General features: G+C 63.4%; 3 protein-coding genes across 3 annotated transcripts; 1 reads left to right on the top strand and 2 right to left on the bottom strand.

The window, feature by feature from the left end:
• Positions 1–468: 468 nt before the first annotated feature.
• PFL1_02554 (uncharacterized protein) lies at positions 469–2878 on the bottom strand (the record flags this gene model as incomplete). Its single annotated transcript, XM_007880070.1, has 3 exons — positions 469–1149; positions 1264–2083; positions 2811–2878. 3 exons carry the CDS (start codon positions 2876–2878, stop codon positions 469–471), a joined length of 1569 nt encoding a protein of 522 aa, XP_007878261.1.
• A 5030-nt stretch (positions 2879–7908) lies between these two features.
• Positions 7909–9366, bottom strand: PFL1_02555 (uncharacterized protein; the record flags this gene model as incomplete). Its single annotated transcript, XM_007880071.1, has 2 exons — positions 7909–9131; positions 9174–9366. 2 exons carry the CDS (start codon positions 9364–9366, stop codon positions 7909–7911), a joined length of 1416 nt encoding a protein of 471 aa, XP_007878262.1.
• A 1509-nt stretch (positions 9367–10875) lies between these two features.
• Positions 10876–14331, top strand: PFL1_02556 (uncharacterized protein; the record flags this gene model as incomplete). Its single annotated transcript, XM_007880072.1, has 1 exon — positions 10876–14331. One exon carries the CDS (start codon positions 10876–10878, stop codon positions 14329–14331), a length of 3456 nt encoding a protein of 1151 aa, XP_007878263.1.
• Positions 14332–14552: the final 221 nt, after the last annotated feature.

The raw sequence follows: 14552 nt of genomic DNA on the forward strand, positions 1-14552 counted from the left end.
GTGGTGGTCGGAGCAGGTGAAGGGTGTCGGTAGAGTACGGAGCGGTGGTGTTGGAAGTTCAGGATGCCGTCGAGGACTAGCAGTCGACTCTCTGGCAGAGTTGGTGGATGCGATGCGGTGGGATGGCGGTGGTGGTGGTGATGGTGGTGGCAGGCGAAGAGGCGGTGGACGGAGAGCGGATGTCTGCAGCCATCGGTCATCGCACGCCCGCGCCCGACGGTGGTCAGTGCATGGGTCCGGCCCACTGGCACCAGCAGCGTTTTCGGCCGACAGGCGAGGAGGCTCAAAACGTCACGTCGCGTATTTTCATTTTCGTAAAGATCATGGAAACAAAAACCCGGGAGAGATACATCGCGGTCGGTCAACACAACGTGGCTGGTCGTAGTCATGAGTACAGAGGAAGGCGGAAGGTCGGAAGGCAGGGAGGTGGACAAGTGAAAAGGGGAAGCGTCGGCCGTGGCAGATCGTTTAGTGGGCGTCCTTGGTGACGGTGTGAACCTGGGGACCCGACACCTCGGTCTTGGAATTCTTTTCGTCGTACGAGCCCGTCTCGAGGTCGTCCGAGAGGTTCTTGTGGTGCGGCACGGGGCCGTCGACGGCGGCCGTGGCGGCGCTGACGGCCTCGAAGTGCGATCCCTTCCTCTCGGTGCCGAGGGCGACCCAGACGGCAATGCCGAGCGCGATGATGGCGGTGGCAATGGCCATGGTCGGGCCAAAGGCCTGCGTCCTCTTGCCGTTCGGGTTGGTGTAGTAGTGGCTCTCCGAGATGGCGGTGACGATCTGAGCCGAGGGCGACGAGATCATGTTGCCGATCTGGTACGCGATACCGGGGAACGAGGCACGGAAGGCCGGAGGCGACAGCTCGTTGAGGTGGACGGGGATGACACCCCAAGCGCCCTGGACGAAGAACTGCAGCATGAAGCCGCCGGCCATCAGGCCGCCGAGGCTCTTGGGCAGAATCCAGGCCGGGATGAGAAGGCCAGACATGACGGCGGCGAGGACAATCGTGCGGCGGCGTCCAAAGAACTGCGAGATGTAGCCGATGATCGTTCCGCCCACGCAGGCACCTGTCTTCATCAGGATACCTGCAAGGCTCGACTGGTTCTTCGTGTAGCCCATTCCGACCTCGATGAAGACAGCGTAGTTGTCCTGCGTTTTGAGAGCAGACACGAGGCAGCGAGCAAGGAGGGGGAAAAATAGCGGGAGATTCTGGTAAGTAGACGTCCAAAATGAAGGCTTCAAAAAGGGAGATCGTTTGCTCGCCTGAGTGGTGTGAGAAAAGTAGTTGAAGAGAGCCATGAGGACGCAGCAGTAGACCATCATCTTCCACTGGGTGCGGAAGACGGTGCCGACCTGGCTCCGGAAGGCGCGAACGCCGCCGCCGCGTCCGTTTTGTTTTTTCGCGTCGAGGAACTGCTTGGACTCGGGGAAGAGTGCGCGCACGACGCCGACGAAGAACGAAGCGCCGGCGCCGATCCAGAAGAGGGTGCGGAATCCGTGCTTGCCGCCCTTGGGGGCGAGGGTGAGGTTGAAGAGGGCAGCGAAGACGTATCCGAGCGAGTAGCCCTGCTGGAGGACACCCGAGAGGAGACCGCGGGCCTCGGTGGGGACGTTCTCGAGGGCCATGGAGACGGCGCCTCCCCAGATACCGCCCATTCCGATTCCGAAGAGGGCGCGAACGGCGAGGAACTCGTTGAAAGTCCTGGCGTAGACGGTGCCGACCTGGAGCGCGCCGATGATGAACATGTTGATGACCATGGGCCACTTACGGCCCCAGTAGTCGCCTGCGACACCGAACAGGGCGGCACCGATGGATCGGAGGAGGAGAGTGAGGGTGATGGCGGTCGAGACCTGAGTCTTGCTGACGCCGTAGAAGGCCGAGAGTCGGGTGAGGGAGATTGAGACCGAGTGGAAGTCGTAGCCGTCGACGGTCCAGGCGGCGAGGCCGACGAGGTAGTAGAGCCAGTTTGTGGCCGAGAGCATGCGAAGCAGCTTGATGGGGTTCTTTGGCATCTCGGGCGACTGCCACTCCTCGCGCTCCTGACCATTCTCGTCGATGATTGTGACGCGCTGCTGCCATCGGCTGCGCGAGCGGACAGTCAAGGGGATGTGGAATTCGCAGCGGTCAGAAGATCGTCCCCGGCGCTGTCGTCGCTTCGTTGATCGTCGTCGTTGCCATCGACACCAGCACGCTGCTCCCGACACGACCTTGGGTCCACGTGTCTGGCCCCCTGGGACGATCCCGAATGGTTCGGGGATCCACGGCGGTCAGGTGGGCCCAGGTGGAGCGAGGCGAGCGCGCTGTTTGGCGGGCCGCTAATTTTGGATTTTTTTTTCTGTGTGGTGGGGCCGACGCCTCGGCTGGCCGTTGCGGGGGATCGGCTGTACAGCGGAGCTGCAACCGAACGCGGCGGTTGCGGCGGCAGAGTCGGGCGGCTGCGTCGGCCCACGGTCGGTCGCGGCGTTAGGCCAGCTGGTAGGAGCAGGCAGAACAGCGGCCAGGACAGCGGGCGCAAAGGCCGGTGGGAGGGAATGCGCAGCCCCCCGCATGCATGCATGGCGGGTATCCATGCACGCGAGCTGCTGCCAAGACCGCACTAAAACAGCCCTCGCCTGGCGTGGCCTGCTACAGTAACGTGCCTCGTACGGCCTGCTGACCCCTGTCTCCTCTCAACGGCGAGGCGTGGACATGGCAGCGACGTCGGTGCGCCAGACCATGATGGCCTGACCTGGCTGGCCTGTGCCGTCCCCCTGAATGCTGGCCGGATCGCTTCGAAGCACGACGGACGAGCGACACCGGGATCACTCACAATAGGTCCCTGAAGTTCTGGGCAGCCTGGGCAGCGAGGCCCATCGGCTTGGGGGCGGAGTCGGACATGTTGCGGAAGGTCGCGGAGGTCGTTGGGCGAAAACTTGTCGCTGGCGGCCGGCTCTCTTGCTGGGGATCTGTCTGCTACGGTGGCGCCACTCCGTCAAAGGTTGCTTGCCTCGTCGAAAGGGAGTGAGAGGAGGAGGGGGAGGACGGGAGATGAAGGACGGGGGGCTGATGGATGGAGACGACATCTAGACTCGACCTCTTATACGTGTCCATCGAGGAGAGCTTGCGAGCAACGCCGCCCCAGCACTTCACACATGGGCCGCCACGAGGAGCAGAGCTTCAGTTGGGGCCCCAATCTGTTGGAATGCGGGGCACCGCAGCCAGTCTCGCGACTCGACGACTGCTCTGCTGCTACCGCACCCGCCACAGTAGCCAGCTCGCGAGTCCGGGGCGACACGCTACCGTAGCGCGCTTGCCTCTGCACACACGCATACCCTCACGGAGAATCTGCAACGGCAACGCGTTAGCGCGCTTTACCACGAGTCTCCTCTCATTCAATGTGGCGGCCTCGTTTGAGCAGCCGGACGGTGGATGTCGCCGAGCGGGGCACCTCGTCAGGGGCGCTCGCATGCGTCGCCGCCAGCTTCTCGGATGTCTACGTGTGCTGCTCGTCTCCCGCGTTGCGAGGCTAGGCTGCAGCGCCGAGGTGCCGTCGTGCGAGGGCGGCGACCCCCGTCCAGACCTTCGTCTCGGGAGAAAACGGGGCTCGACGACGGAGATGGGAATGGCACACATGAGGGCTGCACGTCGTCGCTACAGTGAGACCAAGAGTGGCGGAGACAAAGAGGTTCCCGGTCAGCCGCTCACAGGTAGCTTCGGCAGGTGCTTCCTCAGGGACCGCGAGGAGATCAGTGCCATAAAGGGGCTGCCAGTGCCCAATGGCAGGGAGGTGTCGCCGTAAGCAGGAACCGGGCGATTGCCTCGAACAAAAGGGCACACGCCACAGAGGCCTCGGGGGCTGGCAGCTCGTGATGCCTGCTCGGACAGCGGGCGTCTACCGACAGAAGGGACAGGGTACCTTACCTGCTGCTGCGATTGGTTCGTCGGCAAAGTGCGGTCTAGTGCGCACCTATGGGCCGCCTCCTGACTGGCCAGGCCTTCGCGAGACGGCTGTTTTGCAAAGGTTACACACGTACATACAGAGTACAGCACGGAGGGGATATTAAAATGTTCCTATGCCCGCGTGCGGCGTCGGAGGTTCAAAAAGCACCGCAGCGGCGGCGAAGGCAGAGGCCGGGCAACGACAAGGACGGCGGCAGGCACCAGCACAGGCATAGAGGCGAGCTCGATCCGCCCGCGGAGAGTTCCGCGGGTGTCTTTCCGCTGGTCCCATGCAAGCCTGGCCGTTTCCAGTCCCAGCTCTCACTTGCCCGAATCGGTGGTAAGCAGCAACGAGAGGTCGCGAGGGGCGGTGAACGACCCTGGCTTGCGTCGTTTCCGAGATGCCTGGAGAAGAGATTGATGGACTTGGCGCGCCCTGGCTGTGTTCGTGGCCACCCACGTCTAGAGGAGCCAACCGCTCGGCCTCGTACGAGTGCCGAATCCCTCGTCCTCGCCGATGATGTATGGCGGCTTTGTCCTCTCGAGAAAGGATGCAGCGGCTGTGTGAGGCTGATGTTTTTCTCGGAGCGACCGAGGCCGAGGCAGAGAGGCAGGCAGCTGCCCTCGCCCAGATGGCCCGCGGGCGATACCTGATCACCGACAGCGGTAGAGCGTAGTGAGGTGGCGCGCGTGTGTCTTGCAGGGGCGGAGAGTGACCGGCGAGGCCTCGGTCCGCCCGTCACCGCCTACCCGTGATGGGCGCCCCTTCACCGACGAGGGTATAGAAAACCGCGGGCACGGTGACCGATGGGCGGCCGATGTCGTTGTCAGTCTCAGCGCCCTGTAGCTGCCGTTCTCCATGAACGCGACAAGTCGGCGTGTCCTAGGCGTGCGGCCGCGCGCCTGACGACTCCGTCGACCCCTCCCACTTTTGTGGGGTAAAGATTCATGCTTCCCGCGTCGAGATCGATGCGATGGTCGAGGGGCGGTGACGATGAATCTCTGACCAATCAGAGCGATCGCAGACTAAGCAACTCGATCCCGTATCGAGCCGAAAGGGGATCCGTGGCACTGTGGCATCTGGGAAGAGCCAACGAGGTACCGGTACCGCCCCATACACGCTCGAGTGGCGGAAAGACCCGGGACAGGGCAGAGCTTCCGACACGGGGACCGCGCCCGTCGCCTCCTTTGGATTTTGACCGCCTGTCGCCGAGTGCTTAGCCCTGCCTCCTGCTGCGGTACCAGAACCTACCGTGGTCGCACGAGGCTGCCATGCCAGCGTTCCACGAGTGCGGCACTGTCTAATCGCGTGAGGGCGCTGCGTAAATTGAACAACGGCCCGGGGTCAGAGGTACGTGGCGCCGGTCCGGAAAGGAAACGGGACGTGCCGCGTCGCGACTCCACCGGGCGTGGGCACCGGACGCTGGCATGCGTGGCACACTCTGTGTGGGCAGCCGAGATGCTAAGCCGTAGCGAGAGTCTTGGCAGCATCGCGGATACGTACGTGTGCGGGTAGTTATGGCCAATTGACCGACCGACCGGGCTTGCGAGCAATCAGCGTTGACCGCGACGACGTCAAGCCGCCCATGTTGGTACCTACATGGTCGATTTGCTTGCGCCTGCTCGTGCTTGTGTGCAACGCCCAGTGTGCGATGCGCAACGCTGAGCAGCTGATGAGCCCCCCTGGGGCGTCCGTCTCGACAGCGTCCCTATGACGGCTTGTGCAAGGAAGGAGGTCGAGGCAGCGGAAGCACATCGGCCACGAGCTCGCGGGCTCCAGCCAGCTCGAGGGCCCGAATCCGTCTGCAGTTCGAACTTGGCCGGCGCGCTCGCCAGCTTTTCGGATTTCGGGAGTTTCTTCTGCCAGAGCTCAGGGTCCCTCTTGTCCGCGACAGCCCTCTGGGTCATCAGCGCTTTGAATCATCAGCAATTTGAATCATCAGCAATTTGAACTCATCAGCCCCATCAGCCCTTTGAACTCATCAAGCCTTTGGCATCATCAACCCTTTGGCATCATCAACCCTTTGGCATCATCAGCTGTTTGGCATCATCAGCTTGTTGAGCACTTGTGGTCAAAGAGACAAGCAAACAACAGTCAAGCATCAGTAGCTCATCTGCTGCAGGCAAAGAGGGCAAAGATGCAGCACTGCTCCTGCCTGGTGGAAGCACAGCTGAGCACTACCATGGCTGTGGACTGTAGAACATCAACATCAGCTTGATTGGCTTGCAGGCCAAGCTGCATGAAGAGCTGGGCAGCTTGAACCCCTCCATCTGTCTGGCCTTAGGTGGAATTGATGTGTTGCATGATGTGTTGCATGATGTCCTGCATGATGTTTTGCATGGCTTTGCTGAATGCTGGCTCAAGTCAATGGGACCATTATCAAGGCTCTGAAATATAGTGAGTAGCCTCCTGTGCCCAACCATCAAGCAGAGTTGATATTCACCTGAAATGGCTCAGTGCCACTCCAGACCTTCAACCCAAGCTCAGGCTGCTTTGGCAGAGCTTGGGCTGGACTGCTGTCAACTCTCCAATTTGTGACGGACTTTGTCACGTTTGGTGTTATAGTTGAACAGTCAAGGTTCAGCAAGGCGGAAGATGAAAGGTACAGACAAGAGTTCCACTTGCTGTTGAGGGCATCGCCCGACACAGTCAAGGCCATGGGGGTTCTGTTAAGCCCTAGGGGTCTTGCTAACCGTAGGTAGGCCTAAGGCGGCGTAGTGTACCGGGAGAGGTTGAGGGAGACAGTAAGTGTGTGAGGGGATATCGATATCGTACCGTAGGATCCTGTAGATACTAAGTACAATTGACGACCGGAAGCAAACACCTAGCTACTCCGGCCTCGCACTGTCTACCCTGCCGGTAGGGTCGACACTACCGCAGCGCGGGTCGCGCCCCTCGGGTCCGAGCCCCGGTACGGCGCGCCTCTCGGGGTTGCCCTAACAGGTTCCACATACATCTCTCGGTGAGCCAATGCCTGTCAGCAGGTACTGGGTCCCGCAGGGTTCAGGCCAGGAGCCTGGCACTTATGTGTTAGGCCGAGTTCCAAAGTGGGCGACGCGCAGGAACAAGACCGTTGCAACAGCTAGACTGCCGACTGGCAGGTCTAGCTGACAGGGCCATATAGACCCTCCCAGGCAATTCGGAACCGTACTGCTGGGGCTGCCATAACAGGGGGCTGTTGGCTGTGCGAGGCTGGCTGTGCGAGCAAGAAGGGGGGCTGTTGGCTGTGCGAGGCTGGCTGTGCGAGCAAGAAGGGGGGCTGTTGGCTGTGCGAGGCTGGCTGTGCGAGCAAGACAGGTGCTAGCAGGGGAAAGGGGACTCGCGCAGAGACCACTTCACACCCACGCCTTGCAAGCCAAAAAGGCTAACCGGGCGATGCACAGATCGGATCGACAGGAACATTATTGCAGTGACGGCGACGCGAGCGGCAGAATGAATGACAGAGGGCGGTGCAAGGATGGACAGCGATGAAGAGGCGGGAAGCATTGACAACGATTGTAGGCCCCGAGCGGGCTGATGAAACGATGGGAAGGGACAGTATGGAGGATGACGGGGGCCACGGGGGGTCGATCTGGGGAACGGCGGAAAGGGAAAGTGCTTGGCGAAGGGACGACGACGACGCGGAACGGCGCGGAGCGGAACGGATAGCCGATTCCGGAGCGGATGGGGATGGGGATGGGGATGCATGCTACAAAGACGGGATGGAGGGGCGGACGGATGGATCCGCAAGCGAGTGCTGGATCTGAGTGCGAATTAAAGGGAAAGAGAAGGAAGGCGCGACCGGGTCTGTAGGTAGATGCCCGGGTCCTTGTGTTTGCTGGCGGATTCTATTGACTGTGATGCGAGCCCGTTGCTGTGAGTCCAAAGGATGCGGAGAGGGAAGGATCGATGGTCGGGGTCGGGGTCTGCGTGTCTGGACGATGCTGAACGAGGGACGGACGGGATCCTGGAAGCGACCTGTGCACGGCCAGAGGTTGATTGATGGGCATCAGAGGGCGCCCTCCTCCATGCAGCTGTCCCTCCAGCCGCGCTCGAGCTCGGCGCGATCGGCCCTGCACCAGGCAGACTCGAGCTCGGTCACGATGGCGTCGTCGGCCCGTGGCATAGGAGGCGACGACGATGTCGAAGCCGACGAGGTCGACACCACGTCATCGTAAAAGGGGAGCGAGGCGGCGACGCTCCGCTCGCGGTACCGCAGCGAGCCGCTGTCGGACTGGAACGACAGGCGCGAAGACGCAGGACCTCCTCCGAGGTTGGACGAGCTCCATCCCTGCTCGAGGCAGCCGGTCGAGTCGTCGCCCTCGGAATTGTCGTCGTCCCACTCGCCGGCCATGCGATCGTAGTCGCTGCGCTTCTTTGAGTGCGTGTAGATCCGGCGCTCGGCTTCCTCGGCCTCCTTTTGCTCGAGCTCCGGCTCCTCGACGATGACCATGAGCGACGAGGGACCGTTTTCGGTCCACGAGGGCAGGATGATGTCGCCCGACGGCGTGGTCTCGAGCTCGTTGGTTGTCGAGAGGGTGCGCGCGCCCTGCTGTTGCATCCTGTTGTCGCCGCTGGTGCCCCGCTGCGGACCGAGGGGCATCAGCGGGTGTCCGGCGGTGGGACGAGGGGGCAGGCGGGGCTTGCCCGAGGACCAGGTGCGCGGCTGAGGCTTTGACGCAGCGCCACGCCCTCCGGCAGCAGCCAACGCAGCCTTCCGGGCCAGGGTCTTGGTACGGCGGTTGCGGTACTCGGCTTTCCTGCCAAAGAGGCGATCAAGCCAGCCCTTGACGGTGCAGGCGAGCCAGACGACCTGCAGCACAGCGAAGACGGCCATGAACGTTTGCTTCGGTCCGTCTGCCTCACGCCATTGCCGGGCCAGGCCGTGGAATAGCGCAGCGGTCAGGCCCGATGCAGCGGCGACCGGGCGGCCGAGCGCCTTCTTGACATCGGCATCGTGCACCTTGTGAGCGAGCGCAGATGCCTTCAGGCCGGGCCGGGGGAGGGATTGGCCCAGGCTGGTGAGCAGAGGCCTGGCGGAGCCCCGGAAGGGCGACACCTGCTTCCAGGCCTGGTGGACGCGGTGGCAGCCCTGGTGCACCCGATCCGATAGCCCTTGACCATCCACTCCGGTCGACCACTTGCCCACGACGCCAAGCGCCGACGGCCAGGTCCAGGGCAGGGTCTGCTGATCGAGCTGCGTTGCCAGAAGCTGAGAATAGGACGCTACTCCTGCGTCGCGGGCAAACACGCGAGGCTTGCCAGTGCGCTCACGACCCGCTGATTCGAGCCGAGTGCTGTTCTGCGCCTCGTTCGCGGGACCCGCGGCAATGATACCGGCATCACCGGGAGCTGACCATTGCGAGCTAACGCCAGGGCCGGCAGGGACGATGGTGCGGCCAACGGGCTGTACCGTGTAGTGAAGGGCGACGGGCCGGTGGTCCAGGCGCTGGTCGCTGGACGGCATAGCGGTGACTTCGAGCAGTGGCACTTCGGATGCCTGCGCTCCACCACTCGCCGGACGTGCGCTGAGGAGCCACCGGTGGACGTGTCGGGGGTCGAGGTCAGGGATGTTCTTGCCTCTGAGCTTCAGAGATCGCGGATGAGCTGGCAGCAGGGAGATGAGCCATGGCGACTGCCCGGCAGCGCCTTGCGGAGGGAGAGCTGCGCCGCCCGTCCAGCTCTCGAGGGCGGCCACGCGGGTTGGGTCGAAAGGGTCGAGCGTCCACTGAGCAGCCTGGGCGGTGGTGGTTTCATGACTGACGAGCGGGTGGACGACCGAGTCCGTGGTGCTTCCATCGGCGTGATGGATGACGATAGAGTCGGCGGTGAGCGTTGCATTGAGCGTCCACAGGGAAGAAGGGGGACCCGCGACTGCGGCCGTCTCCGCCGCTGGACTCTCGAGCAGCCAGACGAGGTTGGTCGCGGCGCTTCCGCCTGGTTTCTGCGGAGCAGAGGCTTGGGCTGGCAAAGCGCTAGCGAGGCAGACCAAGAGAGCGGTCGCCGAAGCGGAGCGCATGGTCGTGTCGAGAGGGCCAACTCTGGGAAATGGCTTGCCTTGGTTGGTGTTGTTTCGGGATACGAGCGAGTCGGTGTGTGGTTGCAGTCGAGCTGCGACGGCTGCTCTGTAGTACGAGTGGTTGATGACAGGAGCGCAAGGCGTGCGGCGACAGAGCAAGGCGCTGATATCGGTGGGTCGGTGTAGGTTGGGAGTCTGTTGATGGTGGAGCGAGGGCAGGAGCGATGGACCAGCATCACAAAGGGGGACGAGATGCAGGCAGATGGGAGAGGTTGCGCCACCCACACTGCGACCTGCTGTGGCCGCCGACCAGCGATTCGCTCGCCGAAGCACCCGCGGGACGCACCGCAAAACGAGGGGCCCACCCTACCTGCCCTGCGCCTCTGAGAAAAAAACAGCGAGCGAGGGCCCCTGCCTGCCAGGTGGCCAGCTTGCCTCCGCCCGCTTGCCGAAGCTGCACGGGCTGGAGAGCCCCTCTCGCTTCACCGAAATAGCAATCAGGCCCGCACGACGGTATGGACCGAGTCGAGGCACGACTCGACCATCCCGACACCGCAACTACTGCGTGCGCTCTGTGCGTAACGGATGGTACGCTGGACAAGCCTAATACAACAGCTGTGCTGCCAGCGCCACTGTGGTGGGCGGCAGATCCAGCAGCGCGGCGGTCGGTCAACCGGCAAGGCGGAGCGTAACGCCAGGCCAAATTCGGCTCCGAGCCTCTCCCCACTCGCCTTTCAACGCCCCGCCAAGCAGCGCGCTGCAAGGGCCAGGCGAGGTGACGGAGGCGGTGCAGCCCTGTGATGCGAGCCGAGCTTTCGGGCCACCCGCCTAGCCAACCCAACGAGAAGAAGCGCGCCTACCAGAGCGACGAGAACCAGCGAGCAGCACCTTGCTTGCCTTGTTGCCATCATCCTGCTTCGCTCCATTAATCGGCATCGACCCGACACCTTATCGAGGATGACTTCGCAGAACCAGCCGGCGGCGCCGAGCCAAGACTCGGCCACGCCGACGGCCGAGCCGCTTCGGGATGCGCCGACACCGACGTCTTCGGTCTCGGCCGCGCCAGACAAGCGTCCGAGATGGCTCTACGCCAGGGGCAAGGGATGGGCGACCTTTGCCGTCGAGGACGACAAGGCGCTCGAGGAGCGATGGCAGCAGCTCGGCGGCGCACAGTGGGCCGAGAGCCTCGAGGCGGCCCAGGGCGATGACGAGGACGACGAGGATGGTACGCAACGACAGGGACAGGGTGACGGCCAAGGCGACGATGCAGCAGAGCAGCCCAAGGCGAAGCGTCGACAGCGCCCGCCTATGCCCACCGCACCGCCTTCGGGCGTCGATGCCGTCCGCTCGGCCATCAGCGGCGTCACAGACCTGCCCGGAAAGGCCAAGCGCACCATCAAGCAGACCGCCGACCAGGCGTCGGGCGCCATGTCGAAACCTACCGGCTCGGACACGCCGCTGACAAAGGTGGCAAAGGGAGCAAAGAAGGCGACGGAACACGAAGGCTCCGGCAGCGACGGTGTCAAGGCAAAGAGCGACGGCGACGACCGCAACACGGATGCGGATGGCAGCGACGCCCCCTCGTCCAAGCAAAAGGACGGGAAGACCATGGTCAACGAGATCCTGGACCCAGACCAGCCAGAGTCTGAGCGCCGCTCCAAGGTCGCCGTCATGGAGGACAAGCTGTTCGACGTCGACCTCGAGCGCATGGTCCTCTACCCAGTCTTCTGGAAGGGCGTGCTCCTGAAAGTGGTGCGCGCAGAGTGGTTCTACTCGTCCTCGACCGACGGCTCCTACGCGCCCATCTCGTGGGACGATCACCTCAGCGGAGATCTCGACGCCGCCTACGACAAGGCAAGACCCTGGACACGCGGCGAGGACGCTGCCACCGACGTCAAGAAGCCCAAGGACGGCAAGCGCAGCGATGCAAAACAGGGGAGCGACGAGGAAGAGGTGGTCGACAAGGACGACCTCGTCCCCCTGCCGAGCATGGAAAATCAGGGAAGGATCCTCTTCGAGGACGCCGAGGTCGGACGCATCTTTTCCGAGGACCTGCGAGGTCGCTTCCTCTCGGTGCTGGGCGGGTCCATCGTCGTCCGCGGCTTCGACAAGGCCGAGGCCATAGCCCGCCAGAAGTCGAGCGGCTCCTACCTGCCATTTTCGCTGCCCTGGGCCGCCGACGATGAGGACGCCTCGGACGACGAGTCGGGCGATCAGGCCGGGGACGCCAAGCAGCGCCGGCAGGAGCAGGGCTCCACCTTTGGCGCCCGCAGCGCTTCGAAGAGGGAGGGCGCGGCTCGCCCGGGCGGCAAGCCTCCTGCAGGTGGTGGTGCCGACGAGTCGAGCCCCTCAAAGGCCAGCGGAGATGATACGGACGAGCGCAAGTCGTTTGCGTCGCGTTTGTGGCCATCGAGCGACTCCCTCACCCGCCCCGCCGTGGCGTTGCTGCGCATGGTAGGCTACAGCAGGGACGACGCCGCCGAGGAGGGCAAGCGGCGGGTCAAGCAGAAGGCGACCGAGGACGAAGTGGACCGACAGCGCAACTCGAACACGGCGCAGGGATCCGGCGGCGGGGAAAAGGTCGACGCGTCCAAGGAAAGCGACCAGCCCGAGATCGACGAGGATCTCAAGGACGAGCCGCCGGAGCTGGTGCTCGCCATCCATGGCATCGGACAGCAGCTTACCGAAGACTTTGACGCTCTCGACTTTGTCTACGACGTCGAGCGGCTCCGCAACGTGTCCAACAAGCAGGCGGCCGACCCGGCGGTCCGCAGGCTGGCACGAGGGCGGAGGGCGCAGTACATCCCCATCTGCTGGCGTCGCGCGCTCAAGTTTGACGAGAAGCCCGAGGGCAACGACAACTTCTATACCCTGGACGACGTGACCAACTCGGCCGCCATCCCCATCGTACGCAACGTCATCAGCAAAGTGGTCCTCGATGTGCCATTCTACCTTTCTCACCATCGCCAGAAGATGATCGAGTCCGTCACCGCCGAGCTCAACCGGACCTACCGCCTCTTCTGCCGACGCAACCCGGACTTTGAGAGGAAGGGCGGGCGCGTATCGATCATCGGCCACTCGCTCGGCTCAGCGCTGGCGACCGACATTCTATCTGCGCAGCCGACGCGCGTGCCGCCGATGCACGAGGTCGCTGAAGAGGACCCGGACCGGCTCAAGGAGAACAAGCACCTGCACTTCAACGTCAAGAACCTCTTCTTCATCGGCTCTCCCGTGGGCTTCTTCCTCTATCTTGATGGCGGGCAGCTCATCGCTCGGCGTGGCACCCTACGCAGCCGCGCGGAAGCCAAGGAAGGCGAGGAGGACGCCAGCTGGGATGCACAGGGCAAGTACGGCTGCCTGGCGACCGAGACAGTCTACAACATCTACAATCCCACCGACCCGGTCGCCTTCCAGCTGGGAGCCACGGCGGACCGCACCTACGCCAGTATGGTCAAGCCCATCCCGATTGCAGATGCGGCCGGTGCGCTCCTCCAGGCCCTCGCCCTGCCGCGGCTGAGCGTGACGAGGATCTTTGAAAAGTACGGCGAGCACCCGTTCAAGGGCGTCGGCAAGATTGTCTGGCAGGCGCAGCGCTACGAGGAGGGCAACGACGACGATGACGAGCCCGGATCGGAGGACGGGGCGGCCGACATCGACGAGATCGCGGCGTCCGAAAGGCGGCTGCAGAAGGAGCGCGAGTTGGGACGCAAGATCCTCGACTCTTCGCACTTCCTCAAGCATGTCCGCAAGATGAAGAAGCTCGACGAGGACGCCAAGAAGAAGCGGGAGCAGGCCGACCGAGAGTCCAAGGAGGAGGGCGATGAAAAGGACGGCGACGAGGGCCGGGGCCACGACGAGCAGGACGGCGAGGCAGATACCGACGACGGCAGTGACGGCGGGTCGAAGCAGGCGCTGGTAGACGAGCCAGCGCCCATGGCAACCGAGGTCGGAACGCTACAGAAGCGCCTGCAACCGCGCCGAACACTCGACACGGCCAAGAAGCGCGGCCTTTCGCTGCAGACCGCCCCTTCCTCGCCCGAGGCGGGGCCGGAGGACGAGGGGCAGCACGTCGACCTCGACATGCTCGAGCGGGGCGAGCGGCGCTTCCGCGCCCTCAACCCGCACGGCTGCATCGACTTTATGCTCGCGGGCTCGATTGGCTTTAGCGAGTACCTCGACGCCCTCTCGGCCCACCTCCAGTACTGGACCCACCCGGACTTTGCCACTTTCGTCCTCACCCAGCTCTTTGCTGACTGGAGCGGCGGCGATAACGTCACCGTCGTCCCCGACGTCGAGATTCCGGGGAAGCCGGGGGAAGGGGAGGACGACGAGGAGCAGGAGGAAGACGAGGATGATCAAGAGGGAGAGGAAGATGAAGATGACGAGGACAGTGACGAGTTCGAGAAAGAGTAGAGGCAGAGCAGGCTGGTGCGCTGCCGCCTCTGCGAACCTATCGGACGCACATCAAGAGCACGCCATCACGATACACATCCCCGGACGCGCGTCAAGGGCCAGCGGAAACTGGAAAACGGGATTTCTTCTCCTCAGTCGACAGATAATGTCCAAGCCATGGTGATACAGGGGTCCGGGTCCGGGTCGAGATGAGGGCGACGTCGTCGGGAGTTTGATACAGT

The sequence above is a fragment of the Pseudozyma flocculosa genome, assembly GCF_000417875.1.
Source record: "Pseudozyma flocculosa PF-1 unplaced genomic scaffold scaffold00007, whole genome shotgun sequence".
Lineage (NCBI taxonomy): Eukaryota > Fungi > Basidiomycota > Ustilaginomycetes > Ustilaginales > Ustilaginaceae > Pseudozyma > Pseudozyma flocculosa.